A 10,248-nucleotide genomic window follows, 5' to 3' on the forward strand; every position below is an offset into this window, starting at 1 on the left:
CCATTACCCTCATTCCCATCCCCCACCATCCATCCCTTGCTCCTCTGGCCTCTCACCTCACAGGCTGCCCAGGCGCTGGCTCAGATGCCCGGGCTGACATCCTTCTGGGGGCTTGGCTGGCCCCATGGAAGGGTGCAAGCCGGGGACTGTGGCTCTCTCTTCCACACCAGCGACTCAGCCCCTGCTGGAGATGGTACCGGCTGTCACTCTGATGCTGCCCTTTGGAGACACACAGAGCTGGCAAGGGAGGGGCAGGGCCTGGCACCGGCCCCCTGGGTCCTAGCAGCTGCCAGCTGGAGGCTGGAGGCTGTGCTGTGGAAATGCTGGGAGGGCCTGGGGAGGGGGACCCGGAGCAATCATAGACTGGAGTGCAGACTGAGGACGTTAGAGTGTAGGCTTTGGAGTCAGCCAGGTCCTATTCTGTCTTTTCCAGGCAGAAAATCTGCTCTCTTATGCCATCCCCCTCAGTGAGGGTAACTGGATCATTCAGCCTTGGTACTGAGGGGAAACTCAGGTACCAGGGACACAGGAGCTGGGAGACGCCTAAGTACCCTCTAGTCCTCAGGAGGGCTAGTTCTCTAGGTAAAGTGAGGGGGAAGCACAGGACTTTGGCACATAGTAGGTTGCTCTGCTGGTATTAGCTTGGCACAGAATAGGTGCTTCAAGACACTGTGGAATTAATGAGAGGAAGCCTTAGGGGCAACTAAAAGCTTTTTTTGGTTGTTTTTGCTGTTAGCAAATGAGTCCGCTTCTGCTAAGAACACCCTGAATTTTCTTTAGGAAGCTACCTTCCCCAACTCTCAGGACACGTGGTTTGGGTAAGATCCTAACCTTTCATGTCATACTGCAGGCACAAAAACCCAGCCCTAGCCATGGTATGGCACCCCCCGAACAAGGTATTGGCTCAGGGAAAGACGTGTGACTCCAATGGGGTCATGTCGCCCAGTCCCATGGCAAAACCCCATCTATACCCTGATAGCTTGCCTTTGTGTCTGAAGCTCCTTCCTTTCCTCTGAATCCCGGTCTGGATACCCAGGTGCCTCTTCAACATCACTCCCGTACAGAAACTACTGGGCATCTCAAAAGTTCTACACCCTAACATAGGGCCTGACTCATGGCCCCCAACCGCAACTTTCTCCACAGACTCTTAGTAAATGCCATCTCAGAAGTTTCCATCGACACCTCCTTTTCCCACTTACTCCACATCCAAAAGATCAACCTGTCTAAATTCAGCCACGTCTCACCACCATTATGTTCCCAGGCACTGCCACCCCTCACCTGGACTATTGCAGCTTCTTCCTCACGGATCTGATCTTCGTTCCTGCACCTCATGGTGGTCATTTGTCTGTTTGCCCTTAGATCCACTCCCATATTCCCCAGCACTGCTCTGCCTTCCAAGAAACTGATTTACTGGGCTCCTCTGTCAGTTGGTTTTGGGGTATATTCAGCCAATGGAAGTTACCAGCAGAACTGGAGGGTGGCAGGAGGGAAGAAGCCAGGGTATTTTTCCTCTCATGCTCAGCCTGGATCTACCTCTAGATCCGCCTCTGTGGAAGACTTCATCTCCCTCCATAGCCCTGGCTCCCTTCAGGCAGCCCCCTCTGGGATTCTGGCACCTGCTGGGGGAGCCCAGTCTTGGGCATTGGAATTCCATTATCCTTCCAACCTAAGAATGGTAGCAACTTCCTGCGGTTGCTAATCCCAGGATTGACTCACCAGCCCCTCTGGTAGTTCAGCTCCTTCTTTGTATCAAATTCCTCTTGTCTGGAATACATAGAGTGATTTGTGTTTTGTTGATTGGATCTTGACTGACAACATAGATCCACTCTCTATGCAGCTGGCCAAAGTGGATCTCTCTAAAGACAAATCAGGTCAGGTCATGATTCTGCACTCATCTCTCCAAGAGCTTCCTGTCATCAAAATAGAATCTCAGCCCCTCTGTGCTGAGATTGCCTTCTCACCTTTCTGACCTCACCCTCCTCCTCCTTGCCTCCCATACTTCCAGCCATGCAGTCTTTGTGCTGGTCCCACATGTCAAACTCCTTTTCCCTTGAGGAAGTTTGCATGTGCTGTTTCTTCCGTCAGAACACCCTTCCCCCAGATCTCTTCATGGCTCGCTCTCTCACCTAATTCAGGTCTCTGCCTTCAGTGACCATCTTTCCTAAAATTGTTCCACCTTCTCATCACTACCTCTTTAACCCTGTTTTATTTTTCTTACTGGCCCTTTTCCTACTTGAAATTGTGTTTCCTATCTACGCACGTACTGCTTACAGCCTGTTGTACTAGAATGCAAACGCCTTGGTAGCAGGGACCCTGTCTGTGCCTTGCTTGTGCTGTGCCTCGCAGGCATACAGTCCTCACCGGCATGGATCTGGGTGGCAGACAACAGGGCGTGGGTCTCTGGGTTTAACTCACCTGCTGCTGGAATTTGAAGAGCCCTGGTCCGGTTCTCTGTTATTTGGATGAGACTGGTGCTCAGAGAGGGAAGGAGTGTGTTCTAGATTACCCAGCTGAGTTGTACCTGGAATCTGGGTCACCTGCTTCCTACGCTCTGTCCACACAGTCACTACTTCCCATACCTGACCACAACTTTGAAGTGGGTATTTGCCTCTGAGATCCTGGTTCAGAGGAAGGAGAGGGCATTGGCTTTCCCACTGCCCAGTTAGGCCTGTAGGGCCTAGGGAGGACTCAGCAGGACTAGATGGGAAAGCAGATGAGAACAGGTGCCTGGGGAAGGCAATAGGCAGGGATGGGGACTATGGTGGGTTGGGGAGTGCATTCTCCCTCTAAAATCGTTCAACTAAATTAACAGTGAAAACATTTTGTAGTTAATCATCTTTTTTTTTTTTTTCAAAAAGAAATGCAAGGAGGATAAACCAGAAACTCCAGTAGGTTGGTAGGCATGGAGCATGGAGTGAGAGAGCTAGGAGAACACTCTTCCGAGCACAGATTTGGACAGACTGGACTTTGGAGGACCATATTAATGGTCTATGTGTTGAAAAAAAAAATAACCAAGATGAGAAAGCCCCCTAAAAGTGAATATATATAGAAACAAATGAACCTACCTGCATTCCAAATAAATAACCACCACAATGAAGGGAAATAAATAACTAATCCAAGTAATATTTGAACCTGTGTTCAAATTGTTGCTTTGACCATTGACCTTCAGTCTAAAGACAAAAAAGTTAGCTTGAATAAGGTTTTATAAATCTTGAACTCTACTGAGCAAGTTTGTTTTTCACAATGGTTGTAGGTACAGCAATTCTGAAACTGCTTTTGTGTGGGATTAGGCAAATAAGTAAATGATTTGAGGTTGATGTGAACCAAGGTTCCGACTATAGGAGAAGGGAGGATAATTATAGATTTGGGAAAGAATGGAAGGACACACTGGAATCGGAGAAACGGACAGAGATAGATGTGTTTATTTACATGTACATATTTCCTAGTGCTCTTTGCTGCCAGGACTGAAAAGCAAAGACATGCGGTTCCAAAGAGCACACCTCTGCCCAAATCTTGGATTCTCAATATCATCTCCTGCTCTAGGGAACCCCTGTGGAGAAATGGCTGATTCTAGGTTTGTACAAGATGAGCCTGGAACGTCATGTGATAACCAGAACCTAAGGAAGTGCTCACAAAATGATGTAGACACAGGAGTTAGCCTGAAGGACCTTCTGCTAGCCAAAGCAGGGACAGCTTGAGGATCAAAACAGCAACAAAACAGCAACAGTCTCATCCAGATAACAGAGAACTGGACCATTCAATGTCAGCTATGGCACAGACATTGAATATAATCAGAACCCATGGGTCCATACTGATAATAAGGAAAGAAAGGTGACTGTTATTAATAAATACAGAAGAAATGGTGGAATTAGATAAAAATTTGCAACCATCGTAGCAAAAATTCATTGAAGTCATCAATTTCAGGTAAAAATTGTCACTGAATGTAAAAGCTAGCAGGTGAAAGTTGATAAGGAATGGGACATTTACACTCAAAATATTTCCCCACAGATTACTGATCAATTACAAATGGGGGAAATGATAACTTCCCCATGGAACAACCTGGTGGACATGACTTTGAGCAAAGTTACATCACCAAGGATGGGATATGTCCCTCCTGATATAGTACACCAAGGACATGTCATTCACATAATGTTCCTGCCAAACTGCAATGCCTGAATCTAATTATTGCAAAATATCAGACAAACGTGAACTGAGAGAGCCTATAAAACAACTGACCTGTACTCTTTAGGAGTGTCAAGAGTGTCCAAAGTTATGGAGGGAAAAGAAAAGGCTCAAGAATGGTTTCAGATTAAAGGAAACCAAAGAGAATGACAACGAAATGCAGGGTATGACCCAGCACTGGGTCCTGACCTGCTGTCTAATATCTGCTCCCCTCGTTTGGGGACAGAGTAACCTGGGGTGATAATTACCACTCCTTTCATGACAGCAGAGCTGAACCCCTCACAAATATTCTCAACTCATTTATAATAGACAAAAGATACACATGGGTGTTTGGTGGCAAGACATGAGAAATGCTTGATTTGCCTGGCTGTGTCTGGACTGAAGAATCACTAGATGGGTCCCCACATGACTAACAGCTCTGAGTGGAGGGGAAGGGTCCCTTTCAGAGGCTCAATGATCAGAGGAGGACAGTTGTTGCAAGGACCAACATAGACTGTGACCACAGTGGGTGGGAGTGTGTGCATGACTGGTGTTCACCCGTGTGAGTGGTCACTCCCTGGAGTGGGGCTGGAAATGCTGTGTGGTGTGGCAAGTTGCCCTGGAGAACAAGGAGGCCCGGGCCTGGTGCAGCTATGGCACAGACAAGCAGAGGCCAGGGAGTAAGCCAATACAATGTTTAATAAACTTGCCTGTGCGTACCTGACGTGCAGCCTACCTCTCTTGTTTATTCATTTTTTTTTTGATGGTGAAAGATTTTCATAAACAAAAATTATGACTTCACAGAGAATTCATTTATTTTTTTGCCATACATCTTGTGGGATCTTAATTCCCCAACCAGGGGTCGAACCTGTGCCCCCTGCAGTGAAAGCAGAGTCTTAACCACTGGGCCGCCAGGGAAATCCATCATCTCACCTCTCTTGGATGGACAGTTAGGCCACAGCGGATGGCCTGGGTGGATGTGGGACCCACCCACTCTCAGTTTGTGCCCCGCTAACTACACAGCCTTGAATAGGCTGCTGTATTCGTGTTGCAGTCCATCACACCCATCACCTTAGGAGGTGAGACTGAGGCCACAGCCATGCCAGAACCAACAAGGATCAGAGGGAGAGGGAATCCCTGGAACACAGGAGGGAGATGTGAGGGCAGGAAGTTGATATGGGATTGAGGATGATGGTTGAGCTCCTGCCCAGGGGGCGGGAGGGTTGGGCGGACAGCTCAGAGGTGAATCTCTAGCAGGTAGCGCAGGCAGCACTGGCTCTCCTGGTAGATGAGATATTCGCTCTGGGAAAAGTTGCAGCTTCTGAAATCTGGGCAGAGCACGGGCTGGCCCTGGGGCACCACTACTCGCTGGCCATCTAGCTCCAGCTCAGTGTCCCGGGTTGGATCTGCAGGGCACAGCAAGGGCCATGGGTCACCCAAGGGCCACTGGTCCTTGGCTTTACTAGTTAGTCCTACCCTCTATGCTCTTCTGTCACAGGGAGTGCCCACTCATTCCCCCCAGCCAACCTCCAAACTGCTGCACAGGGTGGGCCTTCTGCCTGGAATCTCCTCCCCCATTTCTCTGCCTGGGAAATGCTTGTTCATCTTTGCACGCTCAGTCAATGACACCTCCTCTTTGAAGCCCTCCTGGATGCCCAGGAATGATTTGTTGAATCAGTGAGCGTATGTTGAATGACAAAGTGAAGGACTGCGGTGAAGAAGCCGGCTTCTTCTTGTCCTTCTTCACAGTCCCTTTCCTGCTCACCTTCTCCCTGAAAGCGTCCTGCTTCATCTCAGCCTCACCTCTAATGCTTAGGCCTGTCCAGCTTCCTGAGACTCACCAGGCTCTGTGTGGCCACGAGCAATGACACTGTCGAAGCCAGAGGGTGGCTGCTTCAATCTGGGCTCGTCGACGGTGATGTGGTACTCTCTGCCCAGTGCCACCTCACCCAGGAACATGTAGCCAATGTGATGGGCCCCGCAGGATATGCCAATAACTGGGGGCACAGGAAGGCTCAGGGTAGGCAGACTGGCCTCTGCCTGACTCCCTGGGCCCCTGTTGCACTGTTATCTCCTTTGGCTTTGCTGCCCGGGCCTTCTTCCATCCTTCCTCCCACCATTTCTCCAGGCTCCTTGTCCCTGCCTGCTTCTTTTCTCCTCTCTGCTCCCTGACGCCAGGCCTCTGCCACCCTCACCAAGGTCGGAAATGGCCTTTCAGTGACCATATCTGGGGCGGGGGCTCTTCTGGCCTGCTCTGCTGATTTTGCCACTGGCCTCCTTCACCCTCTATCCTGGGATCCTCTTGCAAAGATCTCCTGAGGCCACTCTCCTCTCCTTCTTAGGCTCTTCTGCCCTCCTAGTGGGCTCCCAGGCCTTGAGCAACCTTCAGCCCCATCTGTTCTTAGACAACTCCCCCAACCTTGCTCTCCTGAGTGGTGGTGGTCTCCAGTAATGTGGTCAACCTGGACCAAGGAGCCAGTATAGGGAGATCACCTCAGTGAGGACACCTCTGGACAGAAACTTGGGGGGCATCAGAGACACCCTCCACCGTTTCCCACACGCTGCCCACCCCACCTCTCACATACTCGTCTCCTGGCTTCTCTCCTCCTCCTCCTCCACCTTTACTGCCCTGGACTGGGTGCCCATCAGTTGGCCTGGATGGGAACACAGCCTCCCAGCAGCCTCTGACCTTAACCACCCTCCCTGTGGCTGAAGCCAGGTTCAACTGTACTCCCCATCTTTCTCTGAATAGGTTCCTTTGATCGTCCTGGGCCCCAAGCCCCCCATCCACACCAGGCATTTTCTCTAAGCTTTGTTTCAGGCTGTGCTCAGAGATGCTGACCTGCTGCAGCCTCCCAGGCTTCGTGCCACACCCGGGCTACTTTACCTCAAAGGCTCCTCTTTCACCACCCCCCTCTCCAGGTCAGGTTGGCACCTTCATCCTATCCACATTGCCTCCCTCAGGAAGCTGTCCTGACCACCGGATGCTCCCTGAGTCCCCCAACCGCCAGGATTCCCCACTGAGCTCTCGAGTGAGTAAGCATCCAAGAGATCCACTCCTGGGCCCACCACCAACTGGACAAGCACCGGGCCCCACGCTCCTTAGTGTCTCCACGCCCACCCAGGACTTGGCTCTGAGGGACGCCTCACCACAGCCAGCCGACTTGTGGTTCTCTGAGGAGAAGTAGATGCCATTGCCGACCCGGCCTCCAGAATGTGACATAATGCGGAGCCCACTGGTGAGGATGGCGGCCACCACGGCCACGTTGGTGCCATGCCACAGTAGCTTCCGATTGCCCAGCTTGGCATGGACCTGGAACCGATCTCCCTGGGGTGGGGGAAGGTGGGAACCAGAAGAGTCATGCCCCCCAAGCTCAGGTGCTTCTGTCTGCCATCAGAGGAGATAACCAAGGCCAAGGGCCCCCTGGCCACTCACACACTCATGCACACATGCACAAGCCCTAGGCCTGGTGGAAACCGCTCAGAGTAGCTCAGCCTACTCCCTAAGGAGCGGGTAAGCCAAGGCCTTCTCCCTCAGGGAGAAGGCAGTGGTGACGGGGGGACTCTCCCTCACCTCCCCTTCTCGGTCCACCTTCTAAACATGTTGAAGAGGAGGGGGCCTGTCGCTGTTGCTAGTCTGTTTTAAGTAGGCATGTACCACCTGCAGAGACAGCAGAAGTTGGGTGTCAAGAGCAAGCGACATGCGGACCAAGCTCCTCTTGTCCCCCAGTCCCAGGGCTCTCCTCAGGGTCTGGAGACACAGTGAAAGAAGGACCAGGCCAAGGGACCCCTCTGGGCACCTGGAGGGCAGACAGGCAGAGGAACAGTGCCCACTGCTAGCTCGGCTCCTCTGTGGGGCCCGGCCCACCTTGTACTCAGGGGTCTCTGGGCCCAGCAGCTGCAGCTGGCACTTGAGGAGCTGGTAATCTCGGTCCAGTGGGTGTGGCACTTCCTCCACTTTCTTTGTCTCCTCGGGGGCGGCCTGCAGGGTCTGGGCCAGCTCGATGTCCGCCAGGACCTAAGGTGATGGGCACTGGCAGCTTGGCTGTCCTCTTGACCCTCCCTCACCCTCCCACCTGACTAGGGCTGTGGCTGCCCCACCTGTGTATGCACCTATTCAGCTGCATCTCGTCTATCTGCCTGGCCTTCCCCTCCTCTGTCCTTTGGCCTGCTCGTCACAGTCCATCTCTCTGTCCCCCATCCCCCTGTCTGTCTGCTTTGTAACCTGCCAGCCCTCACCAGCAACATGTCCTTCTTGGCCTGCAGAAGCTCAGGGGAGTTGATGGGTGGGGGCCGGCTGCGGCCGAAGTTGTGGGGAATGATGGTGTAGAAGTGGGAGGACAGCTCCTCCAGGCTGCGCCCACTGTCTGCGGGGGCTTTCAAGGCCGCCTCCACTTCCTCCAAGGCCTCGAAACCCGGGCGATCTGCTGCTTGCTCAACTTCCCTAGTGGCATCTTCTTCACATCTGGGGGGTGGGGAGAGTGAGGAGACCGTCCCGCAGCCTTGCCACCCCCCGGCCCCCGCTACCCTGCCCGCCCCTGACTCCTCACCCAGGTTCATGAGGGCCATGGCGTTCTGGAACACGTCCTTGCTGAAGATGTTGGTGATGAGCTTCTGCGTAGCTGCGTCCAAGGAGCAGGGCTGCACCCGCTGAACCACAGCCTTCACTGGGCCTCCGTCCACCTAGGGGTAGAGGATGCACATGGGCAGGAGCAGCTGGGCTGGGCACCTGCAGCCAGAGCAGGTCAAGGCTAGAGAGCGAGGCCTGTCCTGAGGGCGCTCAGCCAGGCAGTAGTGTCCCCTCCCTCGGCCCAGGCCCATCCTTCTTCCCTGGCCACTTCACCTTCTCCACGACTTCCTGGGCCTCGTCCTCTCTCTGCACCTCGATAAGTGTATACTTGCCGGGCTGGGCCACAAAGTGGTCCCTCTCTGCCCAGCTGTTCTTGGTCTTGTCCCGAAATTTCTTCTCAAAACTCTTCTTTGCATCCTCAAGTGACTCGAAGCGGCTGAGCTTTGACTGGCCCACCTCTCCCTGTAAGCGACACAGCCACAGTGCCTGCCACAAATGCTTGCTGGCCTCTGTTGTGCCGGCCTGTGCCAAGTGCCCCTGGGCGTCAGAGACGGGGCAGGGCCACAGTCAGTGGCTGTGGCCTTTTGGCTTGCGTAAGCTGTGGGGACCCTTGGGGGCAGGAGGCATGCACTGAGCAGGGAGAGGTGGGGAAGAGGGGGCACAGGATGGCTGGGTGGCACTTACCACGCGTCCCCAGCGGGTCCAGCAGAAGAAGCAGTCAGCATCTTTCAGCAGCTGGATGATGTAGAACTTGTTGTTTCTCTCAATGTTGGTTTGGTTCAGGGTGCAGTTGTAGTCTTCATGCACCGGTGGCCAGAGCGGGTACAGGGAGGGCAGGCTGGCTCGGGCACCCCAGGGCTACCTGGCTGGACGCTGACAGGAATCAGACTGCACTGGGGCATCAGAGGAGGCCCTGTCCGGGAACCCTGCCTTAAAATGTGGGAGGGGAACGCCTGAGAAGCTCAGGGGCTTGCCCTGTGGTCTGAAGAGCAGACACTGCCTGGATCTGCCTGACCTGCCTGGATCTGATGGGCTATAGCCCTGCCTGACCTCTGGGGTCTCGGGAGAACACAGCTTTCTTGGGAGCCTGGAACCACCTGGCCAGGGCCAAGGCGGTGGGGAGCAGGTCTGAGTGTCCTTGTACCCAGGAGGGAGCAGGCATCGGGACTGGCCGGGGACTACAGCTTACCTGGGCTCCAGGGTTGCAGCTGAGTGGACATGAGGGGTCCACTCGGGCTATGCACTTCTCTGTGGGCGCGGCCTTAAGGGCCTCAGCAGTGCAACGGAAACTGTCCTCTTCTTCTGCCCCCTGTCGCCCCTTCGTCTTCTCAGGACCCTCATGCTGCACTTGGAGCTTGTGCTTTGGAACCGTGGCTGTTCTGTGGCACAGAGGAGTCCCTCAGACCTCCACAGCCTTTGTACCTGACCTGGCTGCCACAGCACCAGTTTGCCCCACTCTGAGTTTGCCTTTGGTAACCTCCTTCTGCCTCCATTTCCCCCCCCCCCCCCCCCCCCCC

General features: G+C 53.6%; 1 protein-coding gene across 1 annotated transcript in view; it reads right to left on the reverse strand.

Moving 5' to 3' along the window:
- Positions 1-4,954: 4,954 nt before the first annotated feature.
- PARP3 (poly (ADP-ribose) polymerase family, member 3) overlaps positions 4,955-10,248 on the reverse strand; it is a 6,145-nt gene continuing 851 nt past the window's right edge. The window contains 11 exon segments of the mRNA XM_010851944.1: positions 4,955-5,567; positions 6,003-6,158; positions 7,312-7,489; positions 7,736-7,822; positions 8,030-8,179; positions 8,401-8,579; positions 8,582-8,626; positions 8,712-8,844; positions 9,005-9,193; positions 9,416-9,589; positions 9,921-10,110. Coding sequence (XP_010850246.1) covers positions 5,398-5,567; positions 6,003-6,158; positions 7,312-7,489; positions 7,736-7,822; positions 8,030-8,179; positions 8,401-8,579; positions 8,582-8,626; positions 8,712-8,844; positions 9,005-9,193; positions 9,416-9,589; positions 9,921-10,110 — 1,651 coding nt within the window. The 3' untranslated portion in view covers positions 4,955-5,397.

The sequence above is a fragment of the Bison bison genome, unplaced genomic scaffold (genome assembly GCF_000754665.1).
Source record: "Bison bison bison isolate TAMUID 2011002044 unplaced genomic scaffold, Bison_UMD1.0 scf7180017864304, whole genome shotgun sequence".
Taxonomy (NCBI): domain Eukaryota; kingdom Metazoa; phylum Chordata; class Mammalia; order Artiodactyla; family Bovidae; genus Bison; species Bison bison.